General features: G+C 47.2%; 2 protein-coding genes across 2 annotated transcripts in view; both read left to right on the forward strand.

Moving 5' to 3' along the window:
* The window catches only part of PRR12 (proline rich 12), a 42,375-nt gene extending 22,699 nt beyond the window's left edge, over positions 1-19,676 (forward strand). Inside the window, exons 5-14 of the mRNA XM_056863247.1 lie at positions 1,985-2,591; positions 4,231-4,550; positions 6,511-6,627; positions 7,754-7,887; positions 10,277-10,731; positions 12,227-12,352; positions 12,944-13,041; positions 14,353-14,481; positions 17,387-17,482; positions 19,385-19,676. Of these exons, the coding sequence (XP_056719225.1) occupies positions 1,985-2,591; positions 4,231-4,550; positions 6,511-6,627; positions 7,754-7,887; positions 10,277-10,731; positions 12,227-12,352; positions 12,944-13,041; positions 14,353-14,481; positions 17,387-17,482; positions 19,385-19,525 (2,223 nt within the window). The 3' untranslated portion in view covers positions 19,526-19,676. The remainder of the gene's footprint in view (positions 1-1,984; positions 2,592-4,230; positions 4,551-6,510; positions 6,628-7,753; positions 7,888-10,276; positions 10,732-12,226; positions 12,353-12,943; positions 13,042-14,352; positions 14,482-17,386; positions 17,483-19,384) is intronic.
* The window catches only part of LASP1 (LIM and SH3 protein 1), a 279,531-nt gene that overhangs the window by 125,394 nt on the left and 126,642 nt on the right, over positions 1-27,495 (forward strand). The window lies entirely within an intron of this gene.

Here is a 27,495-nt window from a genome sequence, read left to right on the forward strand (position 1 = left end):
TTTTCAGAGGTAGACTTCACTGAACATGGAGGTTCCATCTGGCCACCATAGCGAATATCTATTGATGGACCTGCCCTCCAAGAATTTGTCTAATGCTGCCACCTTTATTATTAACATTTCTTGCAAGAGCCAATGAAACGTTCTTTTAAAAAGGCAGCATGCAAATTTGGAGGTATGCAAAAGAAGCCAGCAGGCGTGCCTTGAACTGCATATTTTGTCCGAAGCATAAAATCTGGGTTTCCTTTCTGCAGAATTTTCTCTGCTTCAATGCAGAAAGGAAGTGTTCCTATCCAAGTACAATGTTTTGACCACAAATTTTCTTGACTAGACAGTTTTTAAAAAAAGAACTAAAACAGGGTTTGAGAAGTTCACAATTAAAAGTAACTCCTAAGACTCGCAATCTTTTCAGCTTTAAAATATGGTTTTAGCATTGTTTTTCTTGGCAGCATTTGGGTTTCTTAGGTGCAGATAATGAACATGTATGAGTGGCAGGATTTGTGGACAGCAGGAGTCCCAAATGATCTCTGGGGAGAGCAAGTGTAATATAAAGAAAGTAACAAATGGCCATTTGGGAGCACTGAATGAGGAGAAATCGTGCGTGATTAATCTATGTATGTATGTGTGGTACTTTCCCACAAAATCTTTATACCTGATAGGCATCCTGAGAATTCAGGTTTTCAAAAGGGGAAATTTCTAGTCCTCCTCATGACAATAATGGGGCTACATGAGGTTGAAAACAAGAGCAGAGCTATGCCAAGGGTTGGTCGCTTTCTGGGCCAGAATCCCTAAAAACCTGCAATATCTCACTGTGAACAAAAGGTATATATGGGGTGGGGTGACATAGGCAGGTGCCATATGAGACCAGAGAACAGAGGCCCTCCTGGCAGAGCTCCAGATCAGCAGGGCTTATGGGAAGAAGAGGGGAGTCTCAGTAGTAATATCTTGCTGTGCACATGGGTGGTTAGCCTCGAGCATCTAGAGATGCCAGATGAAAGGCCGTAGCTTAGTGGTAGAGCATTTGCATGGCATGCAGAAGGTCCCAGGTTCAATCCCCGGCATCTCCAGTTAAAGGGACTAGGTGAGTAGGTGGTGTGAAAGGCACACATGAGCACATGAAGCTGCCCTTATACTGAATCAGACCCTTGGCCCATCACAGTCAGTATTGTCTACTCCAGGGATGGGGAACCTCAGGCCCGGGGGCCGTATGCGGCCCCCGAGGACATTTTCTGCGGCCCTCGGGAGCTCCGGGGCTGGGGGTGTGGGGGGAAAGGCGTGGAGGTTGGGGCCTGGTCGCGTGGGGCCGGCGTGCACAGGTGTGTGTGTGTGGGGGAAGGCTTTTCTTTATTTTCTTCTTCTTTTTCTGTCATTCTCCTTTCTCTCCCTCTCTCCCTCTTTTTGTCTCTTTGTCTGTCTCCCTCCGTCCTTTTCTTTCTTTCTCCCCCTCCCTCCATTTCTTTCTCCCTTTCTCTTTTCCCCTCCCTCGCTTTTCCTCTTTCTCTGTTTTCTTTCCTTCCTCCCTTCCTTCCCTGTGGATTAGCTGCCTTCTGGCACCTCGTTTGCTCAGGCCTACTGCTGGCTGCCCTCCCACCTGGGAGGCGGGGAGGACAAGGGAGCGGAGGCACCCTCCAGGCCTTCTCTGCATGGTCTCCCCTGGGATTGCCAACCTCCAGGTGGTGGCTGGAGACCTGGAAACCGTATTCTCCCCCCCCCCCCCCGGGAGATCTACACCTGGTTATGGCCCCCGAATAATGTTATAAATGCGCAAATGGCCCTTGGCAGGAAAAAGGTTCCCCACCCCTGGTCTACTCAGACCAGCAGTGGCTCTCCAGGGTTTCAGGCAGAGGTCTTTCACGTCACCTACTTGTGGTGAAGCCCTAAAAAAGGAGGTTCCTAAAAGTAAAAACTGGAAGATGGATTTTGGGGGATGGTGTCAGGGAGCTTCTCAAAGCCTCCCTCCCATTCCCCTCCCTTCTCTTTGTTTCAGATCAAGTTGCCAGTTCCCAAAGGTCTGGAGGGGACTCGGTTGGAGGCTCCCGCTCCGTCTCATCAGCCTCCGCAAGAGAGCAGTTTGGACAACTCCCAGACCCGGGAGAAGATCAAGCAGAAGATCAAGGAGGTGGAAGAGAAGCAGCCGGAGATGAAGTCGGGGTTCATGGCGTCCTTCTTGGACTTCCTCAAGTCGGGCAAGCGTCAGACGTTGCCTTCCTCTTCCACGTCAGCCACAGTGGGGGGCCCTGGGGCGGCAGCCGCAGTGGCCTCCTCCTCAGGCAGCCCCTCCAAGACACCACGCCCCCCGTCCGCTACGTCTTCGTCGTCATCTTCCCAGCCCCCGCCTCCCTTCAGCATGGGACCTCCGATGCTGACGGGGGGCCTGGATGGGCCCGAAGGGGATCCGGCCGGGCTCGTCATGAGCTGCACCAGCCCCTGCAAGCGGCTGGATGAGGAGCTAAAACGTAACCTGGAGACGCTGCCCTCCTTCTCGTCTGACGAGGAGGACTCGGTGAGCAAGAACCAGGACCTCCAGAAGAGCATCTCCTCGGCTATCTCGGCGCTGTATGACCCCACGGACCGCAAGGAGGGAGAACCCAACGGTGAGTGGCGAGGATCCCTGTCCACACTAAAGCTATGAGCGGACCCTTCCTCCTGGTGTTTTCTTTCCTATATAACTATTAATGAAGAAAAGAGGGGGCTGCACCAAGGCAAAACGAAGGCAACAAATGGTGCCGAGGGAATCAGTTATTTAATAAGTTAACTATTTAATAAGTTAACTATTAAACATCTTGCTTTTTAACTGTAAACAAAATCCATGTAAAGCTTTTTATTAAGACAGTGTTCTTCAGACTAACGCGGTTACCCACTTTTTTTGTTTTTAGTTTCTGAGAATTTTCTGCCTGGTATTTAGCATTAACTTCCTTCTGCATTCTCTTAGCCCCTATATGTAAACAATTCTTAATGATCAAATTCTTTTTCATTGCATTAAAACAATTTTTTTGGCCAGTTACCCTAAGTTAGGACTAGAGCTCTTTCATAGAATCATAGAGTTGGAAGGGACCACCAGGGTCATCTAGTCCAACCCCTTGCACAATGCAGGAAATTCACAACTACTTCCCCCCACACCCCCAGTGACCCCTACTCCATGCCCAGAAGATGGCAAAAAAAACCTTCCAGGATCCCTGGCCAATCTGGCCTGGAGGAAAATTGCTTCCTGACCCCAAAGTGGCAATCGGCACTACCCTGGGCATGCAAGAAGGGCCACGAGAGCCAAACACTGATGCAAACCTTCCTGCCATCCCTCTCATGATCTGCCTAAAGTCACAGAATCAGCATTGCTGACAGATGGCCATCTAGCCTCTGCTTAAAAACCTCCAGGAAAGGAGAGCTTACCACCTCCCAAGGAAGCCTGTTCCACTGAGGAACCGCTCTGTTAGAAAGTTCTTCCTAATGTCTAGGCGGTCACACACCCCGGATAACCTACAAGAATCTTTTGATTTAATTTCAACCCATTGGTTCTGGTCCGACCTTCTGGGGCAACAGAAAACAACTCAGTACCATCCTCTATATGACAGCCCTTCAAATACTTGAACATGGTTATCATATCTCCTCTCAGTCATCTCCTCTCCAGGCTAAACATGCCCAGCTCCTTCAATCTTTCCTCATAGGACTGGGTCTCCAGACTGCTCACCATCTTAGTTGTCCTCCTCTGGACACATTCCAGCTTATCTACATCCTTCTTAAATTGTGGTGCCCAAAACGGAACACAATACCCTAGGTGAGGTCTAACCAGAGCAGAGTAAAGCAATACCATTACTTCGTGTGATCTGGACGCTACTGTTGATACAGCCCAAGATCACATTTGCCTTTTTAGCTACCGCATCACACTGCTGACTCATGTTCCATGTTTGGTCTACTAAGACCCCTAGATCCGAAGACCCCTAGATCCGAAGAACTCCAAATACTAGTAGTTGAAAGGCAACAATAGAGGAGGCTTTGGCTACCGTGCTCCACTTGTAAGCCACTTGTAAGCCAGGGCCATCTTGGTAGGCCACTGGGAAACATCTTGTTGGATTGCATGGACCATTGGTGTGATCCACTGGGGCTGTATGTTCTGTTTTCTCAGTTCTACACCCAAATTATTCCTTCTCTTCCCCCCCCCCCATTTTCTGGACCTCCCCACCTCTGACTGCTAACCCATGGATGCTCACCCCTCCTCCCACTTCTTTTCCGTCCCAGATGTGCCACCAGTGGAGGAGAAGCCCCCCAGCCCAGCTCCATCAGTGGAGGCAGAGACGCAACCAGAGCTGCCGCCACCCCCCATCTCCCCAGCCCCCTCACCCAAGGAGGCCCCCCCGGTGCCCGAAGAGCTGCCAGCTCAAGCATCCCCCGAGCCCGAGGATCCAGAGGACACGCGGCCCCTTCACCTCGCCAAAAAGCAGGAGACGGCGGCCATTTGCGGGGAGACGGACGAAGAGGATGCGGAGAGCGGCGGGGAGGGGATCTTCCGAGAGCGCGATGAGTTTGTCATACGAGTTGAAGACGTTCAGGCCCTCAAGGTGTGTAAGGAGACCAGTGTGCTGGCCCGGATGTATCATTGGAAGGCTGTGGTGAAGTGGGATTGTATTTAGAAACATAAAGTTTTGAAAGGCGTTTTCAAAGGCGTGTTGCACGTTTCAGTGTTTGAATCTTGGCTAAGATTTTGTACCACGCAGATCTCTGAAAAAGTTAAAATAAAACCCCATTCTTACAACTGAGCAGTCTCCTAACCAAGGAATCATTGATTTCATGTCTGCCCACCTTCACTGAGGCCGGAATCTCAGAGGCTTCCAGATAATTCTCTTTTTTGAGATTTGTGCATCCTGTCTTTATCAATATTGAAACGCTTAATTTTACCAAACCCCAAATTGTTACACCTTGACAAAAATGAGTTTTGGGGGGAAATGAGTGTTAGAATTTCATAAACAACAATCTAAGCTTGAGAGCAAATTAACACTTCCGTTTTGCAGAATTTTATGGAGCTCGTGTGAGACAGCGTACACCGAATAAGAACCAAAAGAAAAGAGGAGTAACCGTGAAACTAAGGAGAAATTAACGTAATGAAAAAGAAATACACACATACCAAAATGATAGACTGTTGTTACTGAAACCAGGGAGTCCAATAACACCCTCCATATGCTTTACACCTTCACAGTTATTTTTTTATCTTCATTAAACTATATCAGGCTGTTAATTATTTGCTGTAGCGTGAAACTGTGCCTCTGACTTACCTGGGCTTTTATTCTCCCCTTCCTCTGAGGACATCAGGACTGATATATTTCCCCACCTCCTATCAGGGGAGGTAAGTTAGGCCGAGAGTGTGGGACTGCCTTGAAGCTCATAAGGAGAACTTGTTCCAGAGTGAGAATTCGAATCTGGGTTTCCCTGGTCCTAGTTCAGTGCTCTCACTGCACTGCATGGACTCACGTTAGAGCATTCTTAACAAGGTGGATTCCCTTAAGGAAGTGTATCATGCACTTGTCACTGAGCTAGACCACGGCTAGGTGCCTTTTTTTAACCATTTGGGCATCTGCCTTACTTGGAAAAAACCAGGATGTTCCTCCTAGCAAGAGCAAAAAGATACCATTTGCAGAACAGAATTTACACAAGGAAAGGGCTAGTTTCTAGATGAGAATATGTACTGATCTCATCAGTATAAATTCTCATCAGTATAAATTCTCATCAATAAACAAGTCCTTTGCTGCTGTAGACTCTGTTCTGTAAGTAACTGGGGGAAGTCCAGCCTAATCATTTCATGAGAACAAACTAGCCATGGGGGAGTAGAGTACATTTTGGGTCTCTTTCAGTGTAACCCTACGCAGAGTTACGCCTTCCTTCTTTTTTTTTAATGAGGGGATACAGAAGAGAAAAAAGGGAAGGAGGGAAAGGAGATCATCCAATATGGAAAAAGCATTTTTCCAAATATATAAATATATAAACTGAATTGGATTTGTAGAATTATTTAACAAGCAAATGTAACAGTCCAATATGTTTATGTTTAACTAAATAAATGTTTATACTTCTTAAGATATATATGTTGATCATTTTATCCTATATATATATATATATATATATATATATATATATATATATATATATATATATATATATATATATATATATAGTGATTAGCATTTCTTAAAAAAACAATTCACCGTAGAAATCAACCAAATAAATCATTCTGACTAGACTTTATGCAAGTCACATACGTTCGTCTAAATATTTTTTTATGCTTTTTGTGTTATAATAATAATAATCTTGACATATAAGTGTAAAATGGTTCCCATTTCTCAATGAACTGTTCTATGGTTTCATTGTAAATAGGATTTGCCATAAAGGTCATTCTGGCCATATTAGCATATTCAAGCATTTTATCTTTCCATATCAGGAAGCTTGTTACAGCGTCACAGTTGGGTTAGTTGATAACAGGGTTGTATCGACGTCACTGTGACCAGCACTTCTTTCTTTGTCTTCCTGCAGCTTGCCCTTCAGACTGGGCGGGAGCCACCCCCAATCTGGCGGGTACAGAAAGCTCTGCTTCAGAAGTTCACCCCTGAAATCAAGGACGGGCAGCGTCAGTTTTGTGCTACCAGCAACGTAAGTGTTCCTGCTGCCTGGCCTATTCCAATTTTCTTGATACCCATATGGTACATAATTAAATTGTGGAACTCCCTTCCCCAAGATGTGGTGATAGCTGCCAACTTGGAAGGCTTTAAGAGGGGAGTGGACATGTTCATGGAGGAGGGGGCTATCCATGGCTACTAGTCAAAATGGAATTTAATCATAATGCATACCTATTCTCTACAGTCTCCGAGGAGCATGCCTATTACAATTAGGTGCTTTGGAACACAGGCAGGATAATGCTGCTGCGATTGTCTTGTTTGTGGGCTTCCTAGAGGCACCTGGTTGGCCACCGTGTGAGCAGACTGCTGGACTTGATGGGTCTTGGTCTGATCCAGCAGGGCTTTTCTTATGTTCTTACTCTTCTGCTGATTGTGCAAATGCACTTGCTCAGTGAACACGGGCAGAGAAGCTCAGGCCCTGGATGTGGGAGGCCTCAGGGGCTTGTTTGACTGTGGATTTGAAGTTGGGGTTTTTACCTTCTGTGTCTCTTACCTTCCCACTGCTGAGAAACTGGCCCTCCCCCCACACACACACACACACACCTTTGTGCCATGGTTATGATGCAGGGTCAAGCCAAAGGCAGAGGGACTGGGTTCTTGTGGGAGGAACACGTGAAGTAATGTGTGCTTCACCCTCCCCTTGGCTACTTTGGGTCACGTTTTGCTCTTTGTAATTGTTGGGCTTGGTCCAATTGATAGCTAGTGTGGTGTAGTGGTTAAGAGCAGTGGTTAAGAGTGGTGGGCTCTAATCTGGAGAACCGGGTTTGATTTCCCACTGACTTTGATCTGGAGAACCGGTTCTCCCCCCCTCCACTCCTCCACATGAAGCCAGCTGGGTGACCTTGGGCTGTTCTCTCAGATCTCTCTCGGCCCCACCTACCTCACAAGGTGTCTGTTGTGGGGAGAGGAAGGGAAGGAGACTGTAAGCCGTTTTGATTCTCCTTAAAGGGTAGAGAAAATCGTGTTATAAAACCCAACTCTTTTTCTTCTTTATGGAAAGGATTGGTTTTTTTTAGTTCCTTATCCTGTTTGATTCTGGGAAAGTCCTCTTCAACACTTCTGCTGTTCAGCTCCTTCCTACCTTGCTTTTACCCCTGCAGTATTTGGGTTATTTCGGCGACGCCAAGAACCGGTACCAACGGCTGTATGTCAAGTTCTTGGAGAACATCAACAAGAAGGATTATGTCCGGGTCTGCTCCAAGAAGCCTTGGCATCGGCCCTTGCAGGCTGTCAGGTAATGGGAGAAAGATGGGAGGCTTAATGGGTTGGATCCAACCACCTTTTCTTCTGGTGACACCTTAAGGAAGGAGGGGGTCCTTCTTTGGCCATCAGAAAAGGCTATGCTGGGGATCACAGGACCTGCATGGCCAAAACCCATGTGAGACAGGTGTTGTAGTAAGAGGGAAATGGGGGGGTTAAGATGGAGTGGAAAAGCTGGCTGGATCCAACCCAGTGTGTTGAGAAGCCACTTGCAGTTCACATAAGTGCTAAAACAAAGCCACTTGTTGGTCACGCAACTTTTCTAAAGGAAACCTCCCTTTCTTTGGCCACTGTCTGGTCCCTTTTTCTTCTAGCTTCTGTTGCTTCATCTCACCCATGAGCTGGTCTTTTGACTGTTTCCTCTCCCCCCCATCCCCCAGTCAACAACAACAAAAAAGTATAGAACTCAGATTATTTGCCTTCCACCTGCCTAGCCATTTAGCCCATCCCACACACCTTTCAGGGGGGCTTGGTTGTGCAAGGAACTAATCATCTTTGTCCTTTTCCTGCTTGGGCTTTTTCTCTACATCCTACGCCTTGATTTCAGCTTGTGCTGGGACTCAAAGGGCCACCTCTCTAAGCTTGTCTTATTCTCCCAAACCAACAGCAATTAATCTCATTCTCTTATCTTTGCTGTTCAAGCATCCCTTAGCAAGACTGCCATGTGGCCCATTTGTCTCTGTTGTGCCCAGGTTATGGACGTGTTCTTTCAGCCCATTGGCTGGCTCAGATTCTCAGTTTTCATCTTTTTAAAAAGTCTCTAGCCCTCGTGGATCTGGAAGACACAAGGCAAAATGTGTGGGCAGTTCCCCCCCCCCCAACAAAAAAGTATAGAACTTGGACTCTTTGACTTCTACCTGCCTAGCCATTTAGCAGATCCCTTTCAGGAGGGCTTGATTGTGCCAGGAACTAACCATCTTTGCCCTTTCCCTGCCTCAGGGGCAGCTCAGGTCTGGCTCAGGCAAAAGATGTGACGGACAGGAAGCTCTTGGATCCTTTCCCCTGTACTTTTGGTGGTGGTTGCCAGGAGCTGGACTCAAAAGCGACCAGGAGACAGGGGTGACAATTTAATGTGCTTGATTTGCATAATCACCAAACCATGCATAATATGCAAATCACACTGCCCAGATTTGAGGAACTGGAATACGGCAAGGCAACCCTCAACCCGCCTTGCATTAAAACCCTCCCCTCACGGCTAATTTTCTGCACTGCTGGTGGACATGCCCGAAAATTAGTTTATTTTGAGACAAGATGTTGCAAGAGAGAGAATTAATCACTCAATACACAGTCCCTCCATGATGCCTTAATTGTTTTACAAGACAAATTTGATATACAACAACTCTCTACTCAAAAAAGGGAATTGAGTTTGATACTTCTACTGGCAGCAAAATTTCTGATCGCCTCTTACTGGGAAAAAAGCTAAGATGCCTGCTACTGGGCAGTGGTATGAGAAGGTATGGAACCTTTTAATTTTAGATAAGATATCTTCACAACTCAAAAGTAGCAAATAACTTCTACTCTATGAAATTTTTAAATAGATGGCTGCCTTTTCTAGAATATGTGGAGAAGGGGGCATCATGAATTAAACGATGCCATTGAAACTATCATATGATTTGCATTTATTGTTCTGCTAAGTGAATGCAACAAATGGTATGATTTCTGTAAAAAGCACTGGTGTATAATATTGGAACATATCTCGACTGTATGAGGATGTTTAACCTACTGCTGTTGTATTTTTATTTTTGTTGTTAGATCACGATGGATAGCCGTGTTAGTCTGTCACTAACAGCAGAAAAGAGCATGAGTCCAGTAGCACCTTAAAGACTAATAATAAGACTGCTGAATTACTGCTAATAATGAAGCTCAAGACTATGCATTCTCCTGGACTGAATAGAGATCTGGGATTCCTGTCTCATTACCAGTGCTGATTTCTCCACGCCTACTACCCCTCTGCAAATAACACCTAATCCAATCATGCCTGCTAATGACATTTACTTGCTTTTTACATTTACATTGCCATTGGGTGTCTAATTCAGTCGTCTCTACTTAAGGATAGATGGAATCATATTCTAGCTATATCTGAAGAAGTGAGCTGTGGTTCACAAAAGCTGCCAGAAATTTTGTTAGTCTTTAAGGTGCTACTGGACTCTTTCTCTTTTCTGCTATTTTTGTCGTTGTTCTTATTATAAACTAAACTGAAAATAAAGAGTTATTTTAAACACACACACAACCCTCCCCCCATCTTAGCAGACTTTGTCTCTAAGCCCAGTCCCCCCTCTTCATACCAGACCTTGTCTCTAAGGATGGAGAACAGCCAGTTCTTGGGTCTTGGTAGTCTAACAGTTATGTCTTTCCTGTTGCAGGAGACAGAGCCAACCCAAGGCCTCTGGCCCCAAGGCTCCTGTGACGCCCAAAGTGGAGAAACCCGAGAAGCTGGAAGTCCCGGAGAAGGTCGAAAAACCAGACAAGCCCGCCAAGGCCGAGAAGACCCCCAAGGCTGAAAAAGCGGACAAACCCGAGAAGCCCCCCAAGGCTGATAAAGGGCCTAAGCTGGAAAAGCCTCCCAAGTCCGAGAAGCCCGAAAAGCCCCCCAAAGCGGAAAAAGCAGCCAAGGCAGAGAAGCCCCCCAAAGTGGAGAAAACTGACCCCCCTGTGCCTGCCCCCCCCAAAGCTGCCCCAGCCAGCGGGACGTCTAAACCCAAACCCAAGCCAGCCAAGGTCAAGGCTGAACCACCCCCCAAGAAGAGGAAAAAGTGGCTGAAGGAAGCGGCGTCCTCCTCTGACTCGGATTCCAGCCCTGACCAGCAGAGCGAGGAAGGTGAGTAGAGTGAGGTGGGGCCTCCAGCTCCAAGAAAATGCACGGTGATGGTGTGTGAGGCAACTCGGCTAGGCATCCTAGAAAATGAACAGGAGAGACCCGGAACATAATGGGATTGGACCCACACGAATTTGGCTATTTCCATAGATTTCCCCCTTCCCGCTGCATACCCCCAATGTTGTTCCTTAGGGTCCCCTGTCTACCAGGAGCAACATTTCCTGTAGGTAAGTGGGCTATGATGGAGGGCAGAGGTAGTGAAGCCCGTGGGAGAGGCAGAGAGCCAGTGTGGTGTACTAGTTAGAGCAGTGTTTTTCAACCTTTTTACCCTTGCGGAACCCTTGAAATAATACTCATGTCTCAGGGAACCCCTACATGTGATTTACATGTGATTAGCCTATTTATCACTATTTCTCGCAGAACCCCAAGCGATTTCTCGCAGAACCCTAGGGTTCCAGGGAACCCCGGTTGAGAAACGCTGAGTTAGTGTGTCAGATTAAGATCTGGGAGATCCAGATTCAAATCCCCGCTCTGCCATTCAAGCATTGCTGGGTGCGTGACCTTGGGCCGGTCACACCCTTTCAGCCTCACCCACCTCACAGGGTTGTTGCGAGGATAGAATGGAAGAGTGGGGAGTGCTCTGGGTCCCCATTGGGGAGAAAGGTGGAGTGTAAGCGAGGTAAATAAAGTTCTAGGAATTTAGTCTGGATTCAGCCCATGTGGAGGAAATGGTCCGTGCTAGCAGTTGAAAGGGAGTGTTTTTTCATAGCTTCAGAGGAGCCACTGATTCAAGGTGAGGTTACGATCCTGGAGCAGGATGTAGGTGAGGTGGGTTTTTCAAGAACCACAGAGCCAGATTTAGGGTGAGAAGTCAATTTCAGGGGGGTGTTGGTAAGGGAAGGAGCTTGCCTTGTTCATGAGGGGCTTCTATTTTTAGTGCCAGGGTGGGGAAATATCAGTGGTACGTATTAGCATTTATATCACACTTTGTCAGCTTTCAAAGCAATTCCCTATATTATTACTGCAGTAATCCTAACAGTGGCCCTGTAAAATACGCTGGTGGTATTACTTCTGGGTTGTAGGTGGGAGAACTGGACCATCTAATAATTTTCCAGCTGTGATTTGAACTAGCACTGAACACATGAAGCTGCCTTATACTGAATCAGACCCTTGGTCCATCAAAGTCAGTCTTGTCTACTCAGACTGGCAGCGACTCTCCAGGGACTCAGGCAGGGGCCTTTCCCATCACCTTCCTGCCTAGTCCCTTTCACTGGAGATGCTGGGGATTGAACCCGGGACCTTCTGCTTGCCAAGCAGAGGATCTACCACTGAGCCATGGCCCTCCCTCTCTAAGATCACAGCTCATTCTCTTAACCACAGTTTGTCCAGGATGGGAAACATTTGCAGTTCAGTCAGAGACTGGAAGGAAAGAAATCTGTGTGGTCGTGGTGTTATTTTTTTTCCGTCCTTCTCTCTCAACTTCCCTTTCCCCACCCAGAGCGTGTGCCAACAGGCCGTATTCTGAATACGCGAGCCATGAAGGAGATGTATCGCAGCTACGTGGAAATGCTGGTCAGCACTGCCCTTGACCCGGACATGATCCAAGCTCTCGAGGATACAAACGGTGCATATTCTTTTGTGTTGGTGATAGTGTGGTGGTGGGGGGGCAGTAGAGGACGTCTTATAATTCGGAGGCTTTTTTGCTCCTATAAGGTCATCCCTTGCAAGCCCTCTGTGTTCTTATTCAATTCTTCTAGTCTTTTCCTCCTGTCCCCATTTTTTGTTTTGTCTTTGTTGGCCTTGGTGGGAAAGGTTTAAAGGCTTTTTTTTTTTTTACCCTGAGAGATAAGAACAGCTAGGACAGCATCCTGTTTCCCACAGTGGGCAGCCAGATACTTCCAGGTAATCAACCAGTTGGGAATGAAGTCAACAGCACTTCCCTTTTGTTCAAAGATAGATTCCTTCCAAACCAGGAGGTTCTGTTTATTTACTTATTCGTTTAGTTCCCTTGTTTATAATCTGCCTTTCTTTCTGAGGCTCAAGGTGGATTATGGGATATAAACCAGTGCAGATTGGCAGTGCAAAGCGTCAGGCACAGAAAAACTGGATTTCTTTAGTGTAGTATGCCAGTTCTCTAGAGTATTAATCTCAGGTCCTGTCCCCACCCCACCCCTAGCGACCTACTTCCTTAATCCATTTTGACACTCTTCCACAGATGAACTTTATCTCCCACCCATGAGGAAGATTGATGGGATATTGAATGATCACAAAAAAAAGGTGCTGAAGAGAGTGTCTCTTAATCCCTCGCTACAGGTACGGGAGCTGAGCAGGAGGAAAAGCGTGTTATCCTCCCAGAGATTGTATTCTCGGGTGTTTGTTTTACTCGTATAGTTTATTTGGTCACAGAGGCTGTGAGTAGATATTTCCTCCAGGTTCACCTTCATGACAGCCCTGTCAAGGAGAGGGGTGGAGTTGGGGAGGAAGGGAGAATCCGTGCTGAAGACTGAAGAATGGATGTGTTGGGACTCAGCTGGAACCCTGGCGTGTCTGGCTCATATTAGGGCACAGACCTCCTCCTAGATGGTTTTATTTGTTTAATTTATACCCTGCACCCTTTCCCCGCAGGGGACTCAGGGCGGTTTACAACATTTTTTTTTCCTGCCGTCAAGTCACAGCTGACTTACGGCAACCCCATAGGGGTTTCAAGGCAAGAGACTTTTGGAAGTGGATTGCCATTGCCTGCCTCTGCATCATGCCCCTGGTATTCCATGGAGGTCTCCCATCCAAATACTAGCCAGGGTGAGAGTGTGTAACCCACCCAAGGTCACCCAGCAAGCTTCCACGGCACGAATGAGGATTTGAACCTGGGTTTCCCAGGTCCTAGTCCGATGCCTTAACCACTGTACCACACTGCCTCTCTTTACATTTAAAATGGAGTGGTGGAGTCTGATCTGGAGAACCGGGTTCTATTCCCCACTCCTCCACATGAGCGGCGGAGGCTAATCTGGTGAACTGGATTTGTTTCCCCACTCCTCCACACAAAGCCAGTTGGGAGACCTTGAGCAAGGTACAGCTCTCTCAGAGTTCTCCTCTTCAGGCTTGTCGCTAAATGACTCAGCTCATTCGGCAGGGGCATCCAGAGTAGGGCCTCAGAAAAACTGCCTTTGTGAATAGACTGGACTATATGGGACTAGACAAGCCCTTCAGCTGTTTTATGAGCTGCCTGTAGTTTGATCCTCTCAGAGGGTAGGGGATCTGTATTTGACTTTCAGAGATCTTCGTTGAAGCCCTGTAGCCCCTCTACCCGTTCCCGAACCTGGTAGGTCTGGCAGTGATGCTGTCATTGGCATGCTTCCCTTGAAGAGCAAAGTCATCTTCCCCAAGTTGGACACCATCTAACTATGACCCCCCATCTCTGGGCTTTGCCTGACTTGCTGCGCGGCTGCACCTCACCCTACTCTTTAATCGGCCCCCCTAACGCTCAGGTCCTTTTCATTGATTTGAGTGCCTGTCCTTGACAGAACCAGTGTGATCAAGGTGTACGGAAGCGTGCGGGTCATAGATTTGGTCCACTAGTGTGAAAACTGCTGTCTCACGGTGACCCCTTTTTCCCTCTTCCCCCAGGAGGCACTCCACACGTTCCCTCAGCTCCACGCCGAAACGTGCGACACCATGGTCAAGTTGCGCCCAGGTGGTGAACCTTACAACCGCAAGACACTCAACAAACTCAAGAAGAATGTATCCAAACCGCAGGTGCCTAGGTTCAGGTTCAAATTTATTGCGTGTGGCCAAATTCCATTAACAAAAATTAATCTAAAAACAGTAGGTCCAGGTAACACGCATTAATAAAATGTGCCGTTTTGTGGATATTGTCGACATTTTGTGGCCCATCATTTGACTTGGGAAGGAAGAACAACCAATGCCAGATAGGTCCTACTAGAACCGAATGCACATGGAAATTTACAGACGTTTGCTTTTTTTGGCGGGGGGGAGTTCCTAGAGAAAAGCCATGAAATGAATTAAAACCCATTTAAAATCAATTTGTAGCATAGGCGTGTAGCCTTAATTGAATATGTTTCAAACCAATTTGTTTGACTGCAGATTAAAAACATTCTAATTTAAATTCTCCGAGGTTCTGAGCACCCCTTCAGAATTGCAGTTTCCAGAGGGTTTGGGGGAGATGGGATGGGGGTGGGGAGGGATTCCCTCACGTAAGTAAACAAGGCTCCGTTTCTCTTCCTAAAAAGACAGCATCTGGGAATTGGAGCATCATCTACAACCTGGTTTTTCAAAAGGTTCGAATGTTTGAGAGGTTGGGGGAAAGAACTGCTTGAATGCTTAGATATGGGATCCCAGAACAAACAAACAAAAATCCAAACTATTAAAAATCTATAACATTTTGATTTTGCAAATGAGAGTTGTTAACCAAAAATTAGACACACAGGTTGTTAAGGAACTTAGCATTCAGCAAATATCTATTGTTTGCAGTTGGAAGAAATGACAATTACTTTAAAATATGCTCAGTGCAAACGGATTATCTCTTCAATCTAAAATGTTCTGATTTTGACAGTTCCTCTCGAAATAATTAGAGGATTAGAAATGTGAACATGACTCTTTTCCAGCATCCCATCCCTTAGTTTTGGCCCATGAAAATGATTGTTGGGATTCCTTGTGGTTATGGTTCCTAATAACTACTTAGAACTTCCTTGGTGTCTGCAAAAGTAGCAACCTTTGCTCAGAAGGCAAATAAAGTCTTAAGATGCACAAGAGCAGGGAAAGAGGCAGAACTCGTTGAAGAAATAGACAAGGTTAAAGAAAAGAACGTGTTAACTAGTTCAGGCTTAAATAAGCATGGGTGTCTTAGAAAGAGGGTGACTTGTCATCCCCTGTGCAAGCACCGGGTCATTTCTGACCCATGGGGTGACGTTTACTAGGCAGGCCGTGTTTACGGGGTGGTTTGCCAGTACCTTCCCCAGTCATCTCCCCTTTACCCCCAGCAGGCTGGGCACTCATTTTACCGACCTCGGAAGGATGGAAGGCTGATTTGGCCTTGAGCCGGCTACCTGAAACCGACTTCTGTCGGGATCAAACTCAGGTCGTGAGCAGAGCTTGGACTGCAGTACTGCAGCTGACCACTCTGCACCACGTGGCTTGTCCTGGAGACATAAAAATTGTTTCCGGAGTAGAGAGGAAGGAGCAAGGGGGCCTTGTAGCAGGAGACCTTGCAGAGGATGCAGGAGGGCTTACAAGGCCTCGCCCTACACATGCAGCAGAACGAGGTGGTAGAATCCTGCCATGGTAGAGAGGACTACAGGTAGAAGATGGGTTTTTTAAAATTAAGTGCCATCCCCGATGATAAAAACATAGCGCTCTCTCCTGAGCCTGGGGGCCGAATGGGCTTAGGAAGTGACCAGCCCCCTACGCCGGCATCCGTGCCACTTAACGCCACGCAAAGTGCCCCTTGCAGTGGCGCCCCAGGACTAGCGTGGCCCATGGACGCCAAGTTGGCCTGCTGGTATCTTGCTGGTGCAAACGCGCTGGCGTCCTGGGAGGTGTTCCAGGGGTGTTCCAGGGGCAGGGCTGCTGGTAGTCTGCCTCCTAACCCCTTCCTGCCTGGGAACGCCCCCCTCCTGAACAGTGTTGCTATGTCAGGTGCTTCCTGGCGCAGCTTCGCTGTTCTCTATGAGGAAAAGTTCCCCATTTTTGAATTTTTACGTTTAAAAAGGCTTTTTTTTTTTTTTAGCCTTTTGGCAGCCAGGGAACTTCTTTGGAGGTGCCGCGGCAGCTCCCCGGCTACGCTGTCCCTGGCCGCCGCAAAGCTCAGGAACGAGCTGTTAGTATATCATGGAAGTAGCAGGAGCTTTCTTCCTGCTGTATTAGAGCTCTAGCCGCACAGGGTTTTTTAAAAAATCACATGGGAGAAGATTGATAGATGCGATCATCCTCCTGGAGGGGCTGGACCGTTTCAGAACTTCATCACTGCGTTTCACTGGAAATACAGACCAGCCCCAGGTCAGATCAGGAGGGCTGGAGAGTGTAAAATGTTTCCGCAGAGTGACTGAATGAAAGTTCCGCAAAGTAGTGTCCACAGTGACAAGCACAAGAGACTAATTTGGCAGAAGCGTTATAAACTGAAGGGGAGCAGTGGGAAAATGGGGGAAGGGAAACAAATAAGAGTTTGCATTGGGCAGAGGTGGAAAGGGTTTTAGCAAATCTTCAGTTTAAAAAAATCATTAGTTTTGGTTCAAGATGACAACTATGTAGGATGAGGAATAGTGAAATTCTGGGATATGTCAGGAACATAGAAATGAGAGGGGTTATGGCTTAGTGGTAGAGCATCCGCTTGGTTATGGGAGGGGCTGTGGCTCAGTGATAGAGCGTCTGCTTGGCATGCAGAAGGTCCCAGGTTCAATCCCCAGCATCTCCAATTACAGGGACTAGGCAAGTAGGTGGTGTGAAAGGCCTCTGCCTGAGACCCCAAAGAGCCGCTGCCGGTCTGAGTAGACAATACTGACTTTGATGGATCAAGGTTCTGATTCAGTATAAGGCAGCTTCATGTGTAATCATGTGTTGTAAGGATCGGGGAAAAGAAGTCGCCTGTGACTTCCTTGTGTGATTTTTTTTTCTCCTCCTCCCTCTTTGGTCTGGCTGCTGGCAGGAATTCAGCGTGGAAGTGGATAAGTCCTTTTTCTACACTCTGTACCATTCCCTTCACCACTACAAGTACCACACCTTTCTGCGTTGTAAGGATGAGGTGAGTGAAACCCTGAACCAAGTCTTCTGCTTCTCCTCTCGGGGATCTCCTTTTGTGTGGCTTTCTCAGCCATTTTGTCCTCACAGACAGATTTGTGAGGGGCTGTCCATCAGTGGCTACCAGCCAAGATGACTGAAGAAAATCTCTGCATCCAATAAAATTATTGAATATCAGAGCGATGGGGACAACCAGTGGTTGACGTTCAGGACAGGTGGTTGGCCGTTGGTTGATACAGGATGCTGGTGGACTAGATGGACCACTGGTTTGATCCTGTAGGGCTCTTCTTATGTTCTCTCATTTGCATACTGAGGCATAAAGATGTGGAGTGGGCAAGTCTGAGGTTGAATCCAGGCTTTTAGGGACCAACCTGTCTCGTTAGCACTAGAAGGTCCTATAACTATTGAGCATCCTGGAAACCTGATTTCTGTGCTCCAGTTAATATCGAGGGCACAGCTATCCTCTGGAACATTTGGAAAACAACTGGTAACCAAGATGACTAGAAGCTTGTTTTATTTTTAATGATGTTGTGAAAGCTGGGCTTTGGGGGAGTTCCTGGTGCCAAATTCCTTGGCATATCCTGCGTGGGGAGGAGGAAGAGATCAAATTGCAGGGATCAAGCAAACTGATGGAGCCACATAGTGTCCTTTTTTATATATATAATTTTTTATTAGTTTTTATAACAAAACATAAAAAACAAACAAATACAATGAGCCACATAGTTTCCCAGCCGTGGATGTCTCGGTGCTTGCTGAAGAGGGCCGTTCAGCAATGGAAAGGATTGTCCAGCATGCTTGAAAAGAGTGCAGCCATGTTCACTACACGAATTAAGAGTAGAACAGCTAGATACCACCACGTGGTTTGCCTGCTTATACTTATTATTTGACAGCTCCTCTTTCTAGAGCCTTCTGTTTAGCTAGACTGAATGCTAACCCCTCTATAGTTATGCAGGGCAGAATTCTGAATATACCATACCCAGACAGGACCTGCCCTTCCTCTTCTGGCTCTATGGATTCATTAGCTCCTGCCCTCTTGGAATGCAGCTTTTACAAGGAACTTCGATCACGTTACATCTCTCCCCTTTTAACATATAAATCTAATGCCTCTGTGTCTGACATAATGCCTTTTTTACTAAGTGACAGGGATCCTGAGGCTACATGGTCAGTGGCAAGATTTGTTTCAGTCCTTGTATCCCTCAAACATTAGATATATGCTGTTCAAGATCAATGGATCAAGAAGCTTCTAAGGGATAAAGGAAAGAACAGCTAGATTTGAGTCCAGTAGCACCTTAGAGACATAAGCTTTTGAGAGTCAAAGCTCACTTCGACAGATGCTTTGATTCTCGACAGCTTATACCCCCAAAATCTTGTTGGTTTCTAAGGTGCTACTGGACTCGAATCTAGCTCTTCCGCTGCAGACCAACATTAACAATGATTTAACAGTAAGAAGAAGAAGAGCTGGTTTTTATACCCTGATTTTCTCTACCTTTAAGGAGTCCCAAACCGGCTTACAATCCCCTTCCCCTTTTCTCCCCACAACAGACACCTTGTGAGGTAGGTGGGGATGAGAGCGCTTGAAGAGATCTGTGACTAGCCCAGGGTCACCAGGCGGGCTTCCTGTGTAGGAGTGGGGAAACCAACCCGGTTCACCAGATTAGAGTCCACCGCTCATGTGGAGGAGTGGGGGAATCAAACCCGGTTCTCCAGATTAGCGTCCACCGCTGTTAATCACTACATGACACTAAGATCTCTGCCTTACAGGGAATTTGTCTCTCCAACCTAACTGATATAGTTTCCACCACTCGTTTCCAATAATCTGTTGCCCATTCCTGTACCCGCCTCACGTGGCCTTGCCGCTCTCTTGAAGCCCAGGCTCCTGACGCTTCTCCTTTTGGTCCCTTTCCAGACGACAGCGATCGAGGGTGAGGACGAGGATCTGGGCCAGGAGGAGGTGGTACAGCAGTGCATGCGGAACCAGCCGTGGCTCGAGAAACTGTTTGACTCCTTCAGCGAGTTGCTGACTCAGGCGCAAAGCAAATGCGCGTGACGTGCGTGCAGGCCGCCCAGAGCCACGCCCCGGGAGGGGCCGCCTAAAGCCCGCCCCTCTGCAGAGCCAGAGCAGGAAGTGGGGAGAGGAAGGTCGAGAGGGGTACCATTGCAGGCAACGAGTTCAGACTCCGCTCAATACCGCTACCACCCCTGCCCTTTTGTTTTTGTTTTTGTTTTCCTTTTTAAAAAGAAAAAAAAAGCAGGGGACCCGGGACGGGTCTTCTGTTTCGGCGGTGGGGTGGTTTGCGATGGCAGAGAAGGACGCGTGGAGGGGAAGGTTCTCATCAAACGTCAGGATGCTTGGATGCCCCGCCCCCCCTTTCCCATTTGCCCTGGCTGTACAGAGAAATATTATTTATATATAAATGTATAAATGTCTAATTTGAGCAGCCTTGCGCCCCCCCGCCCCGCTCTGGTGGGGTGAGATTAGGTGGAGAACCCATAGGAAGGTCAGAGAGGAGTGGTGGTGTGTGAGTCTTAGAGCGGGGAGGTTGGGTCCCGGGTCTCCCGGGTCCGACGGGTGGAGAAAATAAGAAAAGGGGTGGGGTGGGGGAGGATCCGGGTTCCCCTGGGGTTCTATCCTGCATCTCTTCCATCAAGGCCCTTTAAATTCTCCCGGAGGTTGAGTTGAGCATGGGGGGGGGACAGTGCAATGCCCCCCCTTATATGGTGTCAGCTCTCTGCTACCTGCAGTCTGATCAGGTGATATAACCCTACTTCCCTCCCCCGCCCCAAACTACTCCGATCCCATCTCTGCCAAATCATTGCTGTTCTGTGTAAGGGTTGGGGGGGGGGGGGGAAAGGCACTTTGGCCCACGCGCCGACAGCGGTCATTTTTTCTACTCCTGCTTCCGACAGAAAATATTTATTGCCAAGTTCTTCCCCCCCGCTTTCCCCAACCGCTTTCCCATCTGCAACTCTTTTCAGAGAGCCCCTCCCTCTGGGGTATCCATTTTATCTTCTTTGTGGGAGGGCAGTCACTGCTGATGGGCCCTGGCATTAGCCACTGTTGTTTGTTTCCATCTCTGTCCCCTCGGGATCCTAGCTCCGAGGGGCACATGGAGGATCTCCCCGCATCCCCCCCTCCCCGGTATCTCTTCTGACCATTAAATTAGGGGAGGAAGCACAGCAATTTGATAACCTGTAGCAAACCTGCCTGTACCAAGACTTCCTAGGTGTGCTCTTCTCCCCCCACCCTCGATTGTCTACATGTCCTTTTCCAAATGACCCTACATGGGTCAAGGGAGAGTTGAAAAAGCAGGTCACAGATACACGTCCCCTTTGTACCTGTTTGATCTGATCTTCTTTGAGGGAGGGAAGGTCCCCCCCTTTCCCTATTACGGTCTTTAACAAGGCAGGATTCGACTCTTCCCCCCCTTTCCCCTCAGCTGTATATACTGTATAGGTTAAAAAGTCTATGTATCATATTGTATTTGACTAACTTGAACTTAACGATGCGCAGGACTTTTATCTCTCTTTCTTCTCTCTCTTTCCTCTCTCTCACCCGTAGCTGTGACGTTCTTTGGTTTGGACTGAAACTTTTTAATTAGGAGGTTGTTATTTTTTTAATCGTTGTTGTCGTCAAGGGGGAAAAGGAGATTCTGTGTTGCCTCCTTACCCCTTAGCCCTCCTTAAGCCAAGCGCCCCCCTTCTCTTTCTCGCCCTGAAATGAAAATAACTAAAACTAAATCTTTTTAGATTAGAGGAATAGGTCCGAGCCCGGAATTCCCCTCTCTTTCAGCTCTCCGCCCCCCCCCCAACGTCATTCAACTTTACTCCGACAAACTACACACCCACACAACACTTAGCAGCTCATTCCCACCTCAGCTCGTTCTTCCTGGGATGGGCCCATCAACGTCCCAAGTCAATCCCATACTGAACATACATATCTCCCATCACCCCCCAAACATGCCAGATTTTCCCTTCCCAGCCAACGTCTACCTCATTTCTGTTCCTGGCTTTTTCTCTTTGCCGTAAAGTTCCCGGTAGGATTTCCCCCACGCTAGTTTAGTTTCATTCCTCTCCCATTTTTGTGTTCATTCTCTCTCTTTCTATCCCAGCGCACTCTAGTTTTGGTCCGCACCCTCTCCGTTCTTCTTCTGGCTTCCCCATCACAGCTGCCCCTGTTTCCTAAAATCGTCTCGTTCCTCTTCACCAGGCCAAAATGAACAGGAGTGTGTGGAAACTTCCCCAACCCCATTTTTTCCCCATTTTTAATTTAGGGGAGGGCATGAAAAGGTACTTGCGGTGGCGGGGGGAGGAGTATCTCACCTCAGAAGGAGTGGTCTTTAAAATAAATAAATATTGGAATTACTTTCAACAGGTCTCTGAAGAGCAGCAGAACGGTGTTTGGTGAGCCTCGCTTCCCTCCTCTTCATTTAGGGGGAGAGGGTCTTTTTATATATGCATACAACTCCCCATATTCCTCTAGATCCCATTTTCCTCCCCTAATTATTTATTGTGGGTGAATAGAGGTTGGCAAGTGTGTATGTGAGAGTATGTGCAGAAAGGGGTGTGCGTTGTGTGTTGGAATTTGGCGTACACCAAGCCCCACTCGAAATGGAGTGTTTTAAGGGGGAGGGAGGGCTGACCAGTTTCCTTCTGGACTTTTTAGAGCTTGCCAATCAGTTTTTAATCGCTTTCCCTACAAAGCCGGCGACTGATCGCTGTCGGGCCTTATAGAGGTGAAGGGCTGTAGCTTGAGTCTGTATGTCAAGGTGGGGTTAGCTTGAACACAAGGGGTTTGGAAAATGAGGGTACTGGGGGCGGGGAAGAGTGTGTTTTACAGTACAGGGTTAATTTTCGAGGGACGCAAGAGCCATTTACACCTTATGGGACAACAGGTCTGCCCTGTCAATCCTATAGGAAACTTTACAAAAGCATTTGCCCCTGGGCGGAGTAGCCACCACCCCACCCCACCCCCGGTGCACCCAGAATCGGATGGGACAAGCTTCACATTCATCAAAAACATATGCGCGCGCACACACACACCTGCTTCCTGTGACAGGGAAAATAAAGACTTTTCTTTCCTTCTCTCTCTCCCCCCCCCCAAATTTGGATCTCGGAAGGCCCCCTTTTTTACGACGTGTATTTCTGTGTATCTTGTTCGCGCCTCAAGGGTATTGTTCTGAGATATGGGATTTGTGTTCTGTATTATTGGATGTTCCTATATATTTTTATTGTTTATTATTAGTGTCTGAGACGTTTTTTTCTCTCAATATGTAAAACTCACATTGTATACTGTGTACACAACAAAATGACAAAAAACACTTTTCTTTGCAAAAATGAAATGCCTGATGCCCTGTTTTGTTCATTTTGTTGGGATTGGGGAGGGGGGCGGCCATGGCATAAAAGGAGGAGGCAAAGATTATCTAGTCATCTTTTTGGTGGGGAGTGCTCTGGACAAACGATAGAGGGGTGGTGGTGTATAAAATAAAAATGGTTTATACGATTAAGCATGGGTTAGAAAATGTGGATAGAAAACTTCTCCCTCTCCCATAATATTACAACTTGGGGTGCAGCCAATATTGAAGAAGAGGAGTTGGTTTTTATATGCCGACTTTCTCTACCACTTAAGGAAGAATCAAACCGGCTTCCAATCACCTTCCCTTCCCCTCCCCACAACAGACACCCTGTGAGGTAGGTGGGGCTGAGAGTGTGACTAGCCCAAGGTCACCCAGCTGGCTTCGTGTGGAAGAGTGGGGAAACAAATCCAGTTCACCAGATTAGCGTCCACCGCTCATGTGGAGAAGTGGGGAATCAAACCCGGCTCTCCAGATCAGACTCCACCGCTCCAAACCATCACTTTTAACCACTACACCATGCTGCTACATCAATGCTGCTTCATCAGCGTTGTTGATGAACTCTAGATTCAGGGCAGTCCAAATGAAGGGCTTCTTTACTATGTCCTCTGGCTTTGAATTCCACAGTTTATTGAGTAATGAATGTGGATGGTTTCAAACTGGGGATTAAACAGATTAATGGGGGATTGGTCCCTCACTGGCCTTCGTGGCTAAAGAGAACTTCCATGTGCAGAAGCAGTCAACCTTTGAATACCAGAGGTAGGAGGCAGCGTCAACGGAAGGCCTTGGCCCCTATGCCCTATTTGCTGGCTCTCCAATGGCAAATTAGTTGGTACTGGACTAGATGGACCTGTAGTCTGATCCAGCAGGGCTCTTATGTTCTTATGATGCAGGAAACCCAGGCGTCCTGGCTACCAACAGGCTCTCTTTCCCTTCAGACAGCCCTGAAGTCCTGGCTCTTAGCCCCAAGGCCTTACTACTCTGACCCATCTTTTCACCGCTGGATGAAACCAGGATTCCTGGCTCAGATTCTCCTATGCAACTCTCCAGGACCCAGAAGCCCGGTTGCACTTCAACCACCCAACCAAGGAACATAGTCTCTAGTTCAGTAGCTTCCATTCACCCCAAATGTATTGTTCTTCCGTATCCCCAGTGTTTGATGATCTTTCTCACCGGATGGAAGGAATATAGATCATTGTGAAGAAGAACAGAGGCAGCCCCTTATGTTCCATGTGGAATTTTTTGCCAGGAGTTAAGACTATTTGAGAGGAAGAGTCAGAATTTCAGGTCATTGGTTGGATATGTGGGAGTCAACCTTCCACGATGGTTGTTTTTTTAAATCGCCATTAAGTGTCTCAGCCGACTTGATTTTAAAACTGTATTTTGTGTTTGCCCTCACCTGGATGGGCCGGGCTAGCTCAATCTCATCAGATCTCAGAAGCTAAGTAGGGTCAGCTCTACTTGGTACTTGGATGGGAGACCTCGAAGTCCAAGGTGGCTATGCAGAGACAGGTAACGGCAAACCACCCCTCTTCATCTCTTGCCTTGAAAGCCCCATGAAGTATCTCAGCCAACTTGATTTTAAAGTCGTGTGTTTTGAGTTTTGTACATCTGAGTAATGAAAACATCCCAGGAATTTACCAAGATTTGTTCCGTCCGAGCAACAAAGCACAGAGAACCAGAGATGAAGCTGGTAAACAGCAGGGAGTAAAAAATCCCAAGAAATAAAAACTTTTCTTGAAAAACAGCGTAGATCAGAATTTCTCCTGGGTCTTTAGGGGCTATGCAAGGTACACTGTAGTAACTGATGATCTACAAATAGTTTACAAGCTATTTGTTGGGGGGCCCTTGCCCTACATTAAGTGAGTATTCTACTTTGGTGGAATTGCAGTGTCAAACAGCAGAACCCATCTAGCTCTCATTACAAAGGGAAATATTGTGCCAGGGGCATTTTTTAAAAAGCACCACATAAAAAAGTGGGAGGAATGTGTTGAAGCAAGGCCCCAGGCCTCTGAGCTAATTTGTGTTCTTAACTAGTGTGATTTATGCAGTGTGAAGCCAGTGTGGTGTAGTGGTTAAGAGCAGTAGACTCTAATCTGGAGATCCAGATTTGATTCCCCACTCCTCCACTTGAGCGGCGGACTCTAATTTGGAGAACTGGGTTGGTTTCCCTAGTCCTGCACAGGAAGCCAGCTGGGTGACCCTGGGCTAGTCACTGTTCTCTCTGAACTCTCAGCCCCACCTACCGCACAAAGTGTCTGTTGTGGGGAGAGGAAGGAGATTGTAAGGCTCTTGTTTGATTCTCCTTAAAAGGGAGAGAAAGGCAGCATGTAAAAACCAGCTCTCCTTCAGTGCTAAATAAGGTCCAGGTGTCCTGATTGAGCAGATGCTGGAGGCTGTATGAACCTATCTTGAGCAGCTATGAGGGCCCAACGCTTACAGCATCACTGCCAAGTAGGGTTGCCTAATACGGCTTGGGAAATTCCTAGAGATTTGTGGGCCGAGCCTGGGGAGGGTGGAGTTGGGGGAGGGAATTTAGCAGGGATGTGAGACCAGAGGCTGCTCACCGAAGCTGCCATTTCCTGTAGGAGATGTGGGCACTTTGACACAGCCCAAATAATGCACTTTCAACCCACTTTCAATGCACTTTGAAGGTGGATTTTACTGTGTGAACTGGCAAAATCCGCTTGCAAACGATCTTTAAGGTGCCGTGAAAGTGGATTGAAAGTGCATTATTTGGGCTATGTGAAAGTGGTATCTGTAGTCTAGGGATCAGTTGTCGTTCTGCAAAAACTGTAGGCTCCTCCATGTGGTTGGTAATTTTATTGCTGAGCTGCCTTATTTCAATTCATGTTGTAGAAGAGTTGGTTTTTAAATGACAACTTTCTTTACCACTTAACGGAAGAATCAAACCGGCTTACAGTCACCTTCCCCTTAACAGGCACCCTGTGAGGTAGGTGGGGCTGGGAGAGCTCTAAGAGAGCTGTGACTAGCCCAATGTCACCCAGCTGGCTTCATGTGTAGGAGCGAGGCAACAAATCCAATTCACCAGATTAGCCTCCGCCGTTCATGTGGAGGAGTGGGGAATCAAACCCGGTTCTCCAGGTCAGAGTCCTCCACCCCAAACCACTGCTCTTAACCACTACACCATGCCACTCTTAACCACTATACCACGCTGTAGATTTTTCATTACTTATTACTGTTGAATGGATGTGAAAGTTGGACAGTGAAGAAAGCAGACAGGAAGAAAATGGATTCGAGATGTGGTGTTGGAGGAGAGTTTTACGGATATCGTGGAACGCCAAAAAAACCCAAAAAAACAAGTGGGTCAAAATCAAATCAAGCCTGAACTCTCCCTAGAAGCTAAAATGACTAAACGGAGACTATTGTACTTTGGTCACATTATGAGAAGACAAGAATCAATGGAAAGATAATACTATGAAAAGTGGAAGGCAGCAGGAAAAGAGGAAGACCCAACATGAGATGGATTGACTCTATAAAGGAAACCACGGCCCTCAGCTTGCCAGACCTGAGCAAGGCTGTCGATGGTAGGACATTTTGGAGGTAGTTAATTCATAGCGTCGCCATAAATCACAAATGACTTGAGGGCACATAACACACATCCTTTCCCAGATAGGATAACACCTACAGCTCATCTCCCAGCTACCCTCCTAATGCTACCAAACCCAGCGAACACCCCCACACACACACACACACACAAGGATACCCACCCCATTTTGTGCCACAACCCCAAAGATCACACAGCAAACAAGTTCTCTGGGAATATTTTTTTTATTGTTTAAATAGTTTTTGGCTAAGTGACAAATCCACAGACCTATGACTACCTTTGCATTTCATGGCCTTTTAGCCAGTTTATAAAAGTTATCTGTACCTCTGTGTGAATGTGCATGGGTGTGTATACATATATTTATATTCATATAACATATCTGCTGTCTGCAAAGAATACTTTATGCCACTGATGAAGTGGGCTTTAGTCCTTGAAAGCTAAATCGGTTAAGTCTTTATAAAGTGCTGCAGAACTCTGCTTTTTTGGACAAGTGGTAACTCTTTGGCATTTTCAAGTTGGAATGCTCTGTGGGTTTAATCGGCATAGCTGGGGGGGAGAGACTAAGAGGAGAGAATTTTGAGTTCATGCACACCGCTTGTCGCAACTGCTGAAAACTACGTTTTGCATCTGACCAGGCTGTGGCTCAGTGGTAGAGCATCTGCTTGGCATGCAGAAGGTCCCAGGTTCAATCCCTGGCATCTCCAGTTAAAGGGACCAGGCAAGTGGGTGATGTGAAAGACCTCCACCTGAGACCCTGGAGAGCCGCTGCCGGTCTGAGTAGACAATACTGACTTTGATGGACCAAGGGTGATTCAGTATAAGGCAGCTTCATGTGTTCAATACATCCTTTTGCTTCATGGCGAGATAAGTACAGAATCTGCACGTTCCTGGGCGAGTAAACAGGCAAAGGGGGACTTCCTCCACATCTGGTGGGACTGTCGAGTGTTAAGGAGGTTTTGGGGAACAATGGTCAAGACCCCTGACAAGGTTTGCTTTATCAGAATGCTTGCAAGTCCCCTTGGTCCTGAAACGTCATTGTATCTGACGTATCTGGGAGGGCCATTGCCAGAAATCTCAAGTGATAAAATTCAGCTGCCA

The sequence above is a fragment of the Euleptes europaea genome, chromosome 18 (assembly GCF_029931775.1).
Source record: "Euleptes europaea isolate rEulEur1 chromosome 18, rEulEur1.hap1, whole genome shotgun sequence".
Lineage (NCBI taxonomy): Eukaryota > Metazoa > Chordata > Lepidosauria > Squamata > Sphaerodactylidae > Euleptes > Euleptes europaea.